This window comes from Microtus pennsylvanicus, chromosome 21 (genome assembly GCF_037038515.1).
Source record: "Microtus pennsylvanicus isolate mMicPen1 chromosome 21, mMicPen1.hap1, whole genome shotgun sequence".
Classification (NCBI taxonomy): Eukaryota; Metazoa; Chordata; class Mammalia; order Rodentia; family Cricetidae; genus Microtus; species Microtus pennsylvanicus.
The window spans coordinates 5,466,656-5,482,742 of NC_134599.1; the positions used below are offsets into that span (position 1 = coordinate 5,466,656).

At 48.6% G+C, this 16,087-nt stretch overlaps 1 protein-coding gene across 14 annotated transcripts in view; it reads left to right on the forward strand.

Annotated features, from left to right (window-relative positions):
* Prkag2 (protein kinase AMP-activated non-catalytic subunit gamma 2) overlaps nt 1-16,087 on the forward strand; it is a 264,022-nt gene that overhangs the window by 71,003 nt on the left and 176,932 nt on the right. For 10 of the 14 annotated variants that reach the window (XM_075955434.1, XM_075955435.1, XM_075955433.1 and 7 more), the window contains exons 2-3: nt 7,459-7,530; nt 13,805-14,084. The exons of 1 other annotated variant lie outside the window; for it this stretch is intronic. In XM_075955434.1, coding sequence (XP_075811549.1) covers nt 7,459-7,530; nt 13,805-14,084 — 352 coding nt within the window. 3 more of the 14 variants (XM_075955443.1, XM_075955444.1, XM_075955448.1) reach the window with 2 other exon arrangements.

A 16,087-nucleotide genomic window follows, 5' to 3' on the forward strand; every position in this document is an offset into this window, starting at 1 on the left:
GGCACATCTGAAGCACATAATAATAAACATAATAAAGGCAGTATACATCAAACCAACAGTCAACATCAAACTAAATGGAGAGAAACTCCCAGTGATCCCACTGAAATCAAGGTTGTCCACTCTCTCCACATCTATTCAATATAGTTCTTGAGGTCCTAGCTAGAACAGTAAGATACCAAAAGGAGATCAAAGGAATACAAATCAGAAAAGAAGATGTCAAACTCTCACTATTTGCTGATGATATGATAGTTTACATAAACGACCCCAAAAATCCTACCAAGGAACTTCTACAACTCATCAACACTTTCAGTAATGTAGCAGGATACAAGATTAACTCAAGAAATCAGAAGCCCTCCTTTACACAGATGATAAATTGGCTGAGAAAGAAATCAGAGAAACATCACCCTTCACAATAGCCACAAATAGCATAAAATATCTTTGAGTAATATCTAACCAAACAAGTGGAAGACTTGTATGACAAGAACTTTAAATCTTTGAAGAAAGAAATTGAAAAAGACACCAGAAAGTGGAAAGATCTTTCATGCTCTTGGCTAGGAAGAATTAACATAGTAAAAATGGCAATCTTACCAAAAGCAATCCACAGATTCAATGTAATGCGTATCAATATCCCAGCAAAATTCTTCACAGAACTTGAAAGAACAGTATTCAACTTCATATGAAAAAGCAAAAAACCCAGGATAGCCAAAACAATCTTGTACAATAAAGAACTTCTGGAGGCATCACAATCCCTGACTTCAAACTCTACTACAGAGCTACAGTACTGAAAACAGTCTGGTATTGGCATAAAAACAGACAGGAGGACCAATGGAACCGAATCGACCCGGATATTAATCCACACACTTTCAAACACCTGATTTTTGACAAATAAGCAAAAAATATCAAATGGAAAAAAGAAAGCATATTTAACAAATGGTGCTGGCATAACAGGATATCAACAGATAGAAGAATGAAAATAGACCCATATCTATTGCCATGCACAAAACTTAAGTCCAAATGGATCAAAGACCTCAACATAAAGCCAGCCACACTGAACCTCATAGAAGAGAAAGTGGGAAGTACACTTGAATGCATTGGCACAAGAGACAACTCCCTAAATTAACCCCAGTAGCATAGACACTGAGAGAAACAATTAGTAAATGGGACCTCCTGAAACTGAAAAGCTTCTGTAAAGCAAAGGACACGATCAACAAGACAGAATGACAGCCTACAGAATGGGGAAAGATCTTCACCAATTCCACATCAGACAGAGGTCTGATCTCCAAAATATACAAAGAACTCAAGAAATTGGTCATCAAAAGAAAAATATAATCCAATAAAAAATGGAGTACAGACCTACACAGAGGACCCTCAACATCATCAACTCTCAACATGGCTGAAAGACACTTAGGGAAATGTTCAACATCCTTAGCCATCAGAGAAATGCAAATTAAAACAACTCTGAGATTCCATTTTACACCTGCAAGAATGGCCAAGATCAAAAACACAGATGACAGTTTATGCTGGCGAGGTTGTGGGGTAAAGGGAACACTCCTGCATTGCTGGTGGGAGTGCAAGCTGATCCAACCCCTTTGGATATCAGTGTGGTGATTTCTCAGGAAATTAGGAACAACCTTCCTCAAGACCCAGGAATACCACTTTTGGGTATATATCGAAAGGATGCTCAACTGTGCCAGAAGGACATGTGCTCAACTATGTTCAAAACTTCATTGTTTGTCATAGCCAGAACCTGGAAACAACCTAAGTGCCTCTCAACCAAAGAATGGATAAGGAAAATGTGGTACATTTACACAATGGAGTACTACACAGCAGAAAAAAATAACATCTTGAAATTTGCAGGCAAATGGATGGAGCTAGAAAGCATCATTTTGAGTGAGGTAACCCGGACCTCAGAAAGACAACTCTCATATGTACTCACTCACAAATGGTTTATAAACATAAAGCAAAGAAAACCAGCCTATGAATCACAATCCCAGAGAACCTAGACAATAATGAGGACATACATGGATCTAATCTACATGGGAAGTAGAAAAAGACAAGATCTCATGAGTAAATTGGGAGCATGGGGACCTTGGAGAGGGTTTAAAGGGAGGGGAAAGGAGAGGAACAGAGAATGTAGAGCTCAATAAAAATCATTTAAAAAAAAGCACCCTGAGCAAACCATGGGGAACAAGCCAGTAAGCAGCACTCCTCCATGGCCTCTGCATTGGCCCCTGCCTCCAGGTTCCTGCCCTGTTTGAGTTCCTGTCCTGACTTCCCTCAATGATGGAAATAGACTGCAAGGTGGGATAAACCCTTTTGTGTCCAAGTTGCATAGAAACCCAGAGCAATAGAAACCGTGAGACACGACTATATCACGTCTTTCTTCTGTGTGTTTGTGTGCGCATGCCACAGCACATGTGTGAAGTCAGCGGACAGCTTGCAGGAATCAGAGCTCCCCCTCTGCATATGGCTCCCGGGGTCACACCAAGGCCATGAGGCTTTGCAGCCAGCACCTGTATTCACTGAGCCATCCCTGTAGGCTGCAGTTGACTTTTGACGGGGGTGCCAAGGCATTTCAAGGAGGAAAGGGCCATCGTTTCAACAAACAGCCTTGGAGAAACTGAACAGCCACCTGCAAAGGGACAAAGTGCCACAGTTACTTGATATAACATTTAAAACAATAATTCTGAATAAATCAGAGGCCTACATGTAGTTTTTTGAAAAACAGTATATGTGAAAAAGCCCCAGGAATCTAGATTTGATGGGGGTTTCTTGGATACAACACTATAAGGAGAGGGAATAAAAGGAAAAATAGATCAAGTGACCAAGTCAGATGAGAGATAGCTCTGCATCTACCTGCACGGCCGGAAGCGTGGAGAAGGAGCACGTGGAACGAGAAGATACCTGCTCTCATGTGTCAAATAAAAGGTTAAGGTCCAGGGTTCACAGAGAATTCCTACAGCCCAGCAACAGGTAATCTGACTGTAAACGTGGGCAGAGGACCTAAGCAGACCTTTCCCTAGAGACTGTAACGAACTGCTCAATAGCAAGCAAAAAGCTGCTGGGCACCAGAGAAATGCAAATAAATAGCCCAGGAAGATAGCAGCTCGCACCTAGTGGGGTGGCTGCGATGACAGAGACAATAGAAGGTTACAGGGGTTGGGTAGGATGTGGGGAGAGTACTTGCCTAAGGTGCACAGGGGTTCAATCCCCAGTACTGTGAAGGAGATAGATGATAGATAGATAGTAGATAGATAGATAGATAGATAGATAGATAGATAGATAGATAGATGATAGATAGATAGATGATAGATAGATGATGGATGATAGAAGATAGATAGATAGATAGATAGATAGATAGATAGATAGATAGATAGATGATAGATAGATAGATGAATAGACAGTAAGAGGGGTAGGTAAGTGGGTACATACATACATATGTAATACATACATGCATATGCACATACGTACATACATATGTACATATATAATATATGGACAAAGGAAGCAGAAACTTGTGTATTGCTAATCGGAGAGGACCATGGTACCACCACTGTAGCAAACAGTATACTAGTGCACCATAAAAATGTAGAATCACCTTGCGCCCAGCAGTTCTGCTTCTCTATATTCAACAAGACAGAATCAAAAGCAAAGTCATGCAGAGATGTTCTTAGGCCTGTTTGTTGAGTTTGCTAGGGCCGTCACAACGGAGGACAATTGTGGATTGCTCTGAGCCCCCTCTCTCTCCCTCTCCCCCTTTTTCTCTCCCTCTCTCCCTCTCCCCCCTCCTTGTTTTCTGCCTGGTCCTCACGTGTTTATCCCCCTGTGTGTGTCCATGTCCTGATGTCTCCCTTAGTATACCTGTCCCATTAGATTAGCACTCATGGTAATTATCTTGATTCAGTTTAATTGCATCTTTAAGGAGCCCACCTCCAAACAGCTCCTTTCTGAAGGCTCGGGAGTCAAGATTTCAACTTGTGACCTGAGGGTGAGCCAAAGACTGGAGCATCCTCATTGCCCATCTACTTATGGATGAAATAAGCAAAATGTGGTCTGCCGTAAACTGGGAAGAATTCAGCTGTAAGGAGGAAAGAGATTCTGATGCACCTATGGTAGATTTCGCAGGCTGAATGACACTCAGTAGCCCTTGAGGACTGTGCTAACTGACATAACCCAGCCACAGGCAGACAACAGCCTTTTCATCTTCTGCAGATCCCAGAGTTGTCAGATTTCTAGAGATGAGAGCTAGAGAGGGTTTTGCCGGGGTTTGGGAGGGAGGGATGTAGGTTTGGTGTTGTTGATTACAGAGTTTTTTCTTAGAGAGATGAACAGTTTCTGGAAATAGATGCTGAGATCAGCTTGTGCCCTGACCTTGGTTACTCCATATTGTGTAGAACAATGGTTCTCAGGCAGCGCCTCTCCCCGAGAGACTCCATTTTACAAGCTGCTATCGACTCCATTTTAAGGGCGGAAAATGATTCCGCAACGCTGTGGGCGTGTAAACAACACCATCTGCCCAGTCCCACCCACGGCACAGACTGATAAGTGACAGATTCCTAAAATTCATACCACCCTATCAATTTATCAAAGTAAATTGAGTCCACGTTAGCACACAAGAGTATTAAAAACCCTATCAGGAAAGCCAGGTGTGAGAACTCATCCAACACACCAAACTAAGGGAAGGCTGTGACCTCCTCATCCAGCCCCCAAGAGGGATATGGTCTCACTTAGCTGTCATCCGACCAGGTGAGGTGCATGTGTGCATGTCTGTGTTCCCTTTCTATTGCTGTGATAAAACACCATGGCCCAGGCAGCTTAAAGATGCAAGAGTTCATGTGGGTCACTGCTCCAGAGGGCCAGAGGTCTGTTATGGCGGGGAGACATAGTGACAAGGTGCCGACTTGGTGGCAGGATCAGGAAGCAGAGTTCATACCTTGAACCAAAGTGTGATGCAGAGAGAGCAACTCAAGAAGGCTAGAGCCCTCAAACTCTCAAAGCGGTCCCCTGGGATGTGCTTCACCAGCAGGGCCACGCCTCCTAAATCTCCCAGAGGGCACCAACAACAATTTAGCACCAAGTGTTCAAATACATGAGCCTATGGGGCATTTTGTTCAAACCACTCTGTGTGTGTGTGTGTGTGTGAGAGAGAGAGAGAGAGAGAGAGAGAGAGAGACAGACAGACAGACAGACAGACAGACAGACAGACAGACAGACGGACAGACAGACAGACAGAGGGAGGCAGGCAGAGAACTCGCAACCGTCTAAGACTTCAGCTTGGGTTGGTCCCTGCTTTGATGAAGCATTTCTGTGTCTGGACCTAGTTCTGCCTTTGCTGCTAAAGGCCCTGTGCCCAGCATCTCACGCCTCACTTCTGCAGCTTGACTCAGCTCTGAGGCTCAGCTCATCTCTAACTATGTGGCTTGGCTGGAGTCTACAAAGGCTGCCTCTGGCTGGGTTCAGACCTGATCTAACCTCTTTCACCGCCTCTCTTCGCACCCTGATTGGCAAGGCCTCTTTGAAACTCCTTGAACCCTGTCGGCCCTTCTGAACCCTTCGTAGTCATTCCGTCGCCTACATGTATATGTACACACAGATCTCTCTGCTGTGTGATACACAATGTGTGTGAGCTGAGAGTTAATATTAGCAGTTCCGATTGGAATAAAAGAACCCGTGTTTGCCTCAGCTGGCTATGGAGGAAATGGGGACTTCTTACAAATTCCAGCCCAGGAAGCGGAAAGAGCTAGTGGTTAATTGTTGCTCAGTAAATGCTGACTTGGTAGGAACTCGTGTTCGTGTCTGATTCTGACATTGCACACCCACGACAGTTGTAGTGATGGATGTAAAACGATTCAAGTGTGCTTAACTGCCGCCGAATTAGAGACTTTAAGTAACCATGGACGGGGCGGGCTTAGTGGTATAGCGCTTGCCTAGCATATATATGAGCCTGGGTTCATTCCAGCACGACACACACACACAGAGACCCAATGATAATTTTTATTGTATATATTTTACTCCAATTATTTTTTAATAAACAAAAATGAAGTGTTAAGGATACCGGTTGTTGTAGACTTGAGGGTGGCCCATCAAGTGTGTAGGCGTTTTCCAAGACCACATGCAGGGCACAGGAAGAGCAGGATTGGCGAGGCAAGGTGATGCTTCTGCCTTACACCTGACTCCGCGGTGAGCTGCCCGCCTCTCCCCGTTCTGCGTTAGAGCCCTCTGATGGTTAGTGACGATTGCCACTTTGACTGGATTGGGTCCACTGAAGCCCCATCTTAACTGTGGGCAGACCGTTCCCTGGCTGAGTTGAGCACACATAAAACTTGCATTTTATGACTCTCCATTCCTGATCGTGAGTGTGTGTAACCAGCCGCTTCAAGCACCCGCTGCCTCAGCTTCCCTGATGGGACTGTACCCAAACTGTGAACTAGAAGAAGCTCATTCTCACTGAAGTTGCTTTTGTCTGGGCATTTGACTACAGCAATAGGAAAAGAAACTAAGGCAGCCCCACCCACTCCCATTCATCTCTGCCGCTATCATAAGCTTCATCTGGTGCTCCAACACCACCCACGAGTGTGATCATCTTTCCAGGAGACACCCTTCCTTGGACCACTTCAAAGAAGCCTCATGTTTCATGTCGAGTGAGAAAGTCCTGTCCATCAGCCACTGCCCAAATCATCCCCAGATGGGCCACTATGATTTCAGCCTGCCTGCCTGCCTTGACTCTTTATCTTTTATCCCTTTGGTCTGTGTCTTTGTCTTCTTGCTGGCTTGCTGGGGGATGGGTGGGGGCTGTTGTTAGACTTTTGGCTTGGTGTTCTGGAAGGAAATGGAGATACATCAGCTATGCTACTGGAGTTGTTAGGGCTGGCGACTGAGCCTGGCATCCTTAACCTAGGCTCAGACCTTCTTTGGTATGCCAGCCAAATAGACAAGCAATAGAGAAAAGCATTCATTCAGTGTGGTCACATAATGAAGAAAAGTGAAGAGGCCCAGTGACCCCCCTCCCCTTGCCCTCTAAGGCCATATTCTGAGTCCTGGCATGAGAGCAAGATTTAAAAACAGGACGAGAGGTTCACCTAAGTAAGCGCCTGGCTAAGGTGTAGTCCGCCCATCATTAACCCATCCTTGTCTCTTGACTCCAGTGTGTTTGGCAAGGTGGTCTGACAGCTTGTCAGAATGGAGTGAAATCTCTTATGATAAGGTTGGCACCAAGCTCTGTAGCCTTCTCCTTGGGAGGCCGGGATTCCTGAAGAAATACCATTTCTCAGTTCCATTGTTTCAATAGTCTGGTAGCCCAAGGGAGGAACACAGCATCTCTTTAGAATATTTCATTCCTACCAGGCTCCTGCCTGGTCCTTAGGAGGAATCTTGGAGGGGGCGGTGGTACCCTCCTAGAGCATGCACACCTGCCCCAAGGAGCCGTAACCTTGACTTTGTGTTCTCTCTTCCTCCCAGGACCTGAGCTCCTTTGCCATGCCACTCCTGGATGGAGATGTGGAGAACTCGGACAAACACTCTTCTCGGAAGGTGAGACTCCTCTTTCCAAGGCCGCTCAGTACCCCCACCCCCGAGTCGCCCCAAGGCAGGCAGAGTTTGAGACACCCTTCTGGTTTACTTGTGTGGGGCTCACACCAGCATGTGGCTTGGCTGGGGCTGCATCATCCTGAGACAGCTCTCCTCACGGGGCCATGCCTCCTAAGTTGCTGGCTGCTCTGATTCCGAGTCCTCTAGGCTTGCTCCTTTCTGTCCCTCGCTGTGGACACTGCCATCACCAGTGTCCCCCAGAGTGAGAGGACGCAAAAGAGGGAGACAGACGGTGAGCTGAGCCGGGATGCTGACTAGCAGAGATGAGGCTAAAAGCAGTGAAGTTGAGGATAGCTGTGTTCTCTAGTGTTACCGTCACCACAGACACCCACTGTGCCCACGGACTTTGGGGTGAGGTAATCTCTCCTCTGGCCTGTTCCTTCATCCCTTCCATTTGCCCCTCTCTCTTTAACTCTTTGTTCCCCCACTCCCTTAGTTTTTTCTACCATTAAGAAACCATGGCATATCCAAGGTTATTAGCAATACAGAGCCAGGCCAGGAGTGAGAGATGAGGTGGCGGTGGTGGCAGGTGAGGGGTTACAATGGCCATCCAAGAAGGGGGTCAAGGCAGGCTGGCGGGTTTCCCCTGCAGTTGGGCATCCTATCACTCACTGACCCAAGCACAAGAATGACCACGGGGAGGGGCTGCAGCCTCTCTGAGTGACTTCTGGGTGCTCCCCAGCCTGGGATGAGGGCACGAGTTCCCATCCTGGAAAAAGGGAGTCTATTCTTGGAGCGTTTCAATCACATACAATTGAATCAACAAATTGGTTTAGGCCTATGGGGCTCACTTGGCAGTCAGTCTCCTGCCCCACCCTGCCCTACCCAAACAACCTTATTAGCAGTTATTGGGACCCAGCCAGAAAGACTGTCAGAAAATGGCCTGGGGCCTGGGCTGGCAGGCGCCACCCCACTCAGTGCCTGTAGTGTAGCCAGGGCAAGTCCTCTGGGCCTCTGCCCTGTTAAGTTCCACGTAGGCCTTCCTGCATGGAAAATCCAACAGGAGCTAAGGCTGAGGCAGAAATGCTTCAAGGGAGGTGGGGCTTTCCTGGTGGCCCCAGAAGTCCAGAGAGAGGCTGTGGTTATCACTAAACGTCAGCTGAGTGGGAAAGGTCATGGAGGTATTCTTGCCTGCCTCCGACATTTGCTCGGAATTACCCTCACCCATCCTATGGGCCTGGTGAAGGACCTTGCCCAGGAGGAGGGGCTTGCCTTACAGCAGCAGGTGCAGTCAGATGCTGGAGAGGGCCGGGGCTGTAGAGCACGCTCCTCTCCTACATGGGCAGTCTCCTGATGCAGCTTGGAGGCAAGGTCTCTCCTGGCAAGCCTTGTGTGAGGGAAAGAGGTGCTAGTGCCGGGAGCTAGTAGCTTCCATGGGCATTGCAGCCTAGGGCCCCTGCCTCCCAGAGAGCAACTCCTCCTGGACCTGGGGATACCCGCAATGCTACAATCTCACAGCCCTCGAGAAGCTCTAGTGTCCGTGACTGGAAGACAGTGAGGTGACGGGCATCTAGAAAATTTTCCATTTTTACCCCTGAAAGGCATGTCTCTGGCCCTACTCAGTTCTTCACGACATTGACCTTGCTCCAAATGAAAACACAAGAGAGAACTTCAGTTAGATTCCTACTTATGTCTGGCCCTTCCTGAGGCCATGATGGCAGAGGCCCAAGGTGAATGAGGGATGCTACTTTTGTGGCAGAAGGACATTAATGAGGGAACAGTAGACCAGAGGAAGACAGGGCAGTGGAAACCGTGACAGATCTGTCTACCCTCAGGAACTATACTGGATGCATGAGGCACTGCCTGTGAGAGGCACGACCTGAGTCCATGTTGCCTTGTGCTAGTCCAGTATGTTCCCCACTGTCCCTTAATATCCTGAACCTCAGACTTGGGGGACTGCCAGTCAGGAAAGTGTCCTAAGTAGGACACATCCCATACCAGTGATCTTGACTACCCAAGGTATCCATCTGGGCACATTATCAAGGGGGAATGTCTCCTCTTCCTTGTACACTGTCCCCGAGAGGGACAGTTCTCTGTTGTCGTGACCTATCTCTGCGTGGCGCTCTGGTCGGCTGACCGTGTGGCTCTAGTATATAACTAGATTCAGAACTAGCTGAGAAGAATCAGCCGCACTGCAGTGACTCATCAGCCAGGGCAGTCCATGGAATGGTCCAGCACGCACTCAACTAATGACTGGGCTTCCTCTCCGTGCATCCATCGATCCAGTCACTGCCCGGCAGCTCTCTCATTCCTAGCAGCTAACACGTGGCCTTAGTCGCGACAGTCTTTCTTTGAACACGCCTCCAGGGGCGGGAATAGTGTCTGCCGAAATGATTAAGGATTAGGTGGCATCATTAAGGAACAGGTGCAGGAGGTGTCTGCAGCCCAGCAGGTGCTAGCAGGGCAGGTCTGGGGATGCCAGTGGCAGTCAGCACCAGCAATGCCTGTGTAACTCTGCAAGGAAGAACAAGTGCATTGTTAACATGCTCACAGGGAGTGCTCCACTGGGCAAGGCTGCAGACATCTCTTGTTTTCTACCCATTGCTTGCTGAAGACCCACCTCAGATCCTCTCCGGAGATTAGCCACGGGGGAGTCCTGGAAACTTAAGTGCAGCTGCTCCACTTCCGGCTCTTCCAGCCTGAGCAGTTGGGCTCATCACTGGATTCCAAGGCTGGCCCTTAGGTTCCCCAGCTTTGGACTTCTGCTCCCCAACTGCCTTCCTGGCTCCTTTAACTTCTGTTCTCTGCTTTTCCCTCCACCTCTAAGAGCATGGATGCCCCGCCTTGCTAATCCCTCCTGGTCAGCCCTGAAGCCAGCCCCCACTAGGCTCCTTCCTTACTTTCTCACCCAGTGCCTCCTTCTCTGTTTGATAGAAAGGCCAGAGCAGGAGCTGGCCCTCATCTCAACTCCCTGCCTAGTGGCTCCCCGACAAACATGGAATTTGCCCTGTCTGGGAAAATCTTCCTTCAAGAGCCTAAGTACCTCTTCTCCATTAGCCGCTGCGAAGCCAGGCACACACTGGGGAGTCTCACCCTTACTCAGAGAACCATCAAGTTATGTTATCTGCGTATCATTTTGTTCAGCTGGCCTAATAGCCTGGGCCTGGCCATCCCTGATGACTCTAGAGGCGCCCACGGTCTGCTGTTCCCTGCCAGCCTCTTTCAGGAAACAGGCAGGGAAGGATAGGATCTGCAGGGGCAGGTCTCTGTGGGAGGGTCCAGGAAGGGCTGAGCCTCCTCTGTTCTTTGGCCATGTTTAGGGGATGAAATAGAAGGTCTGTTTTCTGGGGCTCCCTTCTCTGCCTGAAGGCTGAGTTTCTAACTCTTGGGGTCCTGTACTTCTGAATGTAGAATGGATCCTCTATCAGTGAGGTCTTGGGCAATCCCTTGCCAATCAAAAAAGATTCAAGTCTTTTAAGGCATTTAGCTCAACTGCTCCTATGAGTTCCTGGGTAGATCAAACATTAGTCTCTGTATCTGAGACCTGTATCCTTCTCAAATCCCACCCTGGAATGCCTCATCTCAGTTGCCCATAATCCTGTCCAAAGCCAGGCAGAATTCAGGGTCTTCTCTGATCTGGGGTCCCCGTTACAGGTGGTTTTGCCTGCCCTGGGGCATCCCTTTGTCTGCTTCAAGCTGCTGGCATTTCACCTTGTTCTGTGATCTCCTGGGAGGCCTTCTGCTTCCCTCTCCACCTTGGTCTTCTCTCTAGAACTGAATGCTGGCATTTGCCTGGAACGCCACCTCATCATCAGGTCGAGTTCGTGTGCAGGGCAAGCTACACTGTATAGTAGGAGGAGTGCCGTGGGCCACTCTTCGGGGACTCCAAAGGGACTCCCTCTCTGGCCTTTCTCCCTGCCTTTGCCTCTTTGGTCTCTTGGACATTTTTGTAATCTTACTAGGAGATGGTAGTATCAGGGTTAAAAAGCTGCAAGCCTTGAGGTCATAACACTCATCAGCTTTATGATGTCCACTGTGACCCAGTCAACACCTTCTGCCATTAGATGTGGTGGCATCCAGGGATAAAGAATGGCGGACCTCATATACACAGGAAGTCCGTGCCTACCTGGCTCAGGAGTTACATCGTCTCCCACAGTCAGGGAGCAGATCCCGGTACCATGTAGCTCTCATAACTAAGCTGTTTCTGAAACTCAGCCTTCCTTCTTTTCCAGCCTACAAATCCCTCTCATTAAGGACTCTTTAATGCACAATGCTGATGGTGGTCAGACATGTATGAAGGGCCACCTGTGTACCAGGAACCATGCTAAACATCCCTCCTGTGTACAACACAGCAAGTCATCTTTGCAGCCCAGGAAGCCCATCTTAGCATCCCCATTATGCATCCCAGATGCAGAGGACCCAGCTCATCCATCCATCCATCCACACTGATGGTGCAGGACTCAGATTCAGGTCTCTGTCCAAATCCTTGCTCAGTCTATCACCTTCTGCTTCCTGTATGTATGGTCTCTACTACAGGTGAGGGTCTCTTGGCTCCCTATTTCTTACCCCATGGCAACCCACCTACCACCTGAAGAACCTCTTGCTTTAAAAGTTATTCTCAGGAGTGATCCTGAATCCCACAGGCAAACGGGATGGTGGCTAAATTGCAGAGGCAAGGAATTTCACTGATCTTCATAACAAGTAGGAGGGGAGTTGATTTGAACTAATTTTTAAAAGCATATTTAATGGTTTGTTTATTTGTATTTTATGTGCATTTGGTGTTTTACCTGCCTGCATGTCTATGTGAGGGTGTCAGTTCCCCTGGAACTGGAGTTACAGACAGTTGTGAGCTCCATGTGGGTGCTGGGAATTGAACCTTGGGCCTCTGGAAGAGCAGCCAGTGCTCTTAACCACTGAGCCATCTCTCCAGCCCCTGAACTTCTTTCTATGGCGGTGACTCAATTATAAAATCCTGGTCACACACCAGTCTCTGCCTCAGAAGCCATTCAGGAAGGAGTTGGCACCAAGTGGGTCCCACACCTCCATGTGACAACATTAGGGCCAGGTGGAGAATCACGTGGAGGGGTACTCTCTGGAGACTGATGTTCACTAAAGAGGCTTCCCCTCGAGGGCATCAGTCCTTGAGATGCCTGATGCTGGGAGCTCAGGAGCACCCTCTACTGGTGAGTTTATGCAATACTTTAGGGACTCTCCTTAGCATGGCCCTGGTTACCAGTGTGCTTTGACCCTTGTCCCCTGAGCCTATGACAGTTACTTTGTTTTCTGTTGCTGATTTGGGGTCCCCTTAGGTTCCTTTGCTCTAGTATCACAATAATAATAATAACAATAATAATAGTAGCAATAGGACCGTAGTCAATCACCACACATCACACACCCTTGCTGTGTGTGCTAGTTCCTGTGCTAGTGACACCGTGTGAGCACTCGGACAGCCCTCCAAGCTGAGGCCATAACTGTCCTCATGTCGCAAAGAAGGAAACAGAGGCAATAAGAACAAGGTGCTAATATATTGCTGACACGGTAATGGGGCAGAGCTGAGGTCAGGACCCAGCCTGCAGGAAGCAAGCCCCTGAACCCATTCACACTGCCAATACTGAGTGCCTGTGCACCAGAGCCGTGGCTTAAGGCCACGGGACCTGATAACTTTTTAAGTGGGAGCTGTGTTTTTGAGTCATCATTGAAGTCTAAGGCCTTGCTAGCACTTTCCTGACTTCTGCTGGTGACCTTAGCCACTCAAATGCCACAGTAGCTTGGAGTGAAATCTGTCATCTCCGCATACCAGCATCTTCATCAATGAGCCCAAGGTCTGGTATGCGTTCTGGATCGCAGAGGCTCGTGCTTCTTCTCCTGGGGTGGGGCGGGGAGACAAAGAACCACAGTTGCGTCGTCAGGCGCGCAACAGGACGAGTGAAGAGCTTCAGGAATGGAAGCCGACATGGGGACAGTAGTCAGGAGAGGCAGGAGTGGTGCTAGGTCCCCTCTCCTCACCTTCATGTCTCCTCCCTCTCCAGGGCTCTGTTAGACAGTTACACAGGTGACCGGGAGCTCCAGGACAGAAGCTGACCAGCCCAGAATTGAGCATCCATGGCACAGGCGCTGAGGTCTAGACCATTCCATTGCCCCCTCTGTGGAAGAGATCAGGGTTGTTTCTCTATCCGCTTAATGAGGGTATAAAGGAGCAGTAAGACAGGTCTGCTGCAGGCAGCGTTGAGAGTGCCCGGAGCCTTGTGACCTCACCCATTTGTCTGTCTTTCTGCAGGTGGACAGTCCCTTTAGCTCAGGCAGCCCTTCCAGAGGACTCTTCTCCAGGGGCCCCCAGCCCCGGCCCTCCAGCCCTGTGTCTGCTCCCGTGAGGCCCAAGACAAGCCCTGGCTCTCCCAAAACTGTGTTCCCATTCTCCTACCAGGAATCCCCTCCGCGCTCGCCACGCCGTATGAGCTTCAGTGGGATCTTCCGCTCCTCATCCAAAGAGTCTTCGCCCAACTCCAACCCATCTACCTCTCCCGGGGGCATCAGGTTCTTCTCACGGTCCAGAAAAAGTAAGACTTTGATGCTATGGTTTCAGGTGGGTGTTGGGCTGTGAGGAACCTTCCCCATGGCCACTCAGCCAAGTGGCATCGGAACCACAAAGTAGCCGCTGGTGACTGGGGCCTGAGCCATGCCTTCGTGTACAGTGACACCCATGTCCCCCTGCTGGTTTCTGTCTGCACTATCCTCCAGGGTGGCGAGCTTGGTGGTGTGAACTCAGTGGCATGAACTAGATACTTCCTGAGGTTCACAGTCTGATTTGAGAAATCAGATGTTTGTTCCCAGTGCTCAGAATATGCCTGCACCCAAGGCAAGTGTGCTGCCTAAGTATGGCTCTGGCCCCTGGGGTTTGGGGTCTGGGGACTTTGACTCTGTTTATAAAGGACCCTGAGTTTTTTCTCAGGGTGAGATAGATTGGCTGGAGAAACATGGAGGAAATATGTGTGTTGGAGTGAGAGCATCCTTTTGATTCATAAATTGTTTGTGATCGGAAGATCAATATTGTCACTTGAGCACTGTTGATCACAATAAGAAATGCTAAGGCCAACTGTAGAGTGGGGGTGTGTCTCGGTTACTGTCCCGAGTCTGTGATAAACTGTCCCGGCAAAAGCAACTTAACGGAGAAAGGGTTTGTTTGGCTCACAGTTCTGCAGAGATGTAGTCCCTCATGGTGAGGAAGGCATGGTCATGGGAGCAAGAGGCTGGCTGGTCACATGGCAGCCACACTCTGGAAGCAGAGACTAAACAACAAATAGGGCCAAACAAACAAACAAGCAAACAAACAAAGCCAAAAGTTCCTTCATGCTGCCAGTGACTTGCCTCTTACCATTTAAAGATTGTACAGCTTGCCCAAACAGCCCCACAGCTGAGGACCACATGTGTTCAAACAGGAGCCTGGAGGGGCCATTCTACGCTCAAACTACCACAGGGAGTGTGTGTCCTCCCTGCCTCTGTCTTTTTCCCAGTTTCTCTACTAATTTAGAATGTTTGCTTGGAGAATGGAGAAGGAAGTAGCCACGGAATGTCAGAGGTCAAGGGTATTCCTTTTCCTCTGGTTAGCACTTGCTTTTCTTGTCTTGCAAGACCACCTGTGGAGACACTTGAGCCTTTCCGAGTGATGGGTTAAGAGAGTTCCCTTTGTTTGATGTTTTGTGGCCTGTGGGATATTGTTCCTAGTAGCCCAAAGTCATGTCCCCAGGATGGTTGCTCTTCTGCCTTCCCGTGAACCTGTAATACACAGATGTGATACACTGTGACCGAGGCGTTGCTGGCAAGACAGTGTTCCTTTAGGCCAACATCACCCAGGCAGAGCAGCTGTGCATCTACAAAGTCCAGTCAGAGCAGAATGTTCCAGCACTGATGTTGAAATGTTGTAGAGAACTTCCTCCGATCTCTGGGCCACACCCTGAGACTCTCACATATAATTGTTCTTCACTATTTCACAAGGTATTGGTTTCCCGGGATCCAGTGTGGAGACCAAACCCCGAGGACACCCAAGTCCCTTATATAAAAACAATGTAGCAGTTACCTAAGCTTATAGAATCCTTTCATACACTTTTAGAAACCATTTTAAAATCAGCGTTTTTCCTGCCTTTTGTGTCAGTATACCGTGCGTTTGTGGTGCCTGAGGAGGCCAGAAGAAGTTCCTCTGGGCTGGAGTCAGACAGTTGCCAACCATCATGTGGCTACTGGGGACTGAACTCTGGTCCTTTGGCAGGGCAACCAATGCTCTTAACTCCTGAGCCGTCTCTCTGGTCCCCTTCCATACACTTTAAATCACCTCTGGATTATTTATAAAACCTAGCATGCTGTGCGTACTGTGTGAATAGTTACAACATCTGTAAATACATTATGCTGTCGTCTAGGAAAGAGCCGGTCAGATGGCTCAGCTGGTAAAGAAGGCGCCGGCCATCAGCCTGACAACTTGAGTTCCGTCCTAGAACCCGTGGAGAGGAGGGAAGAGGGAACCTACGGCACAGAGTTGTCCTCTAATCTCGCTGGTGTCTCTCCAATT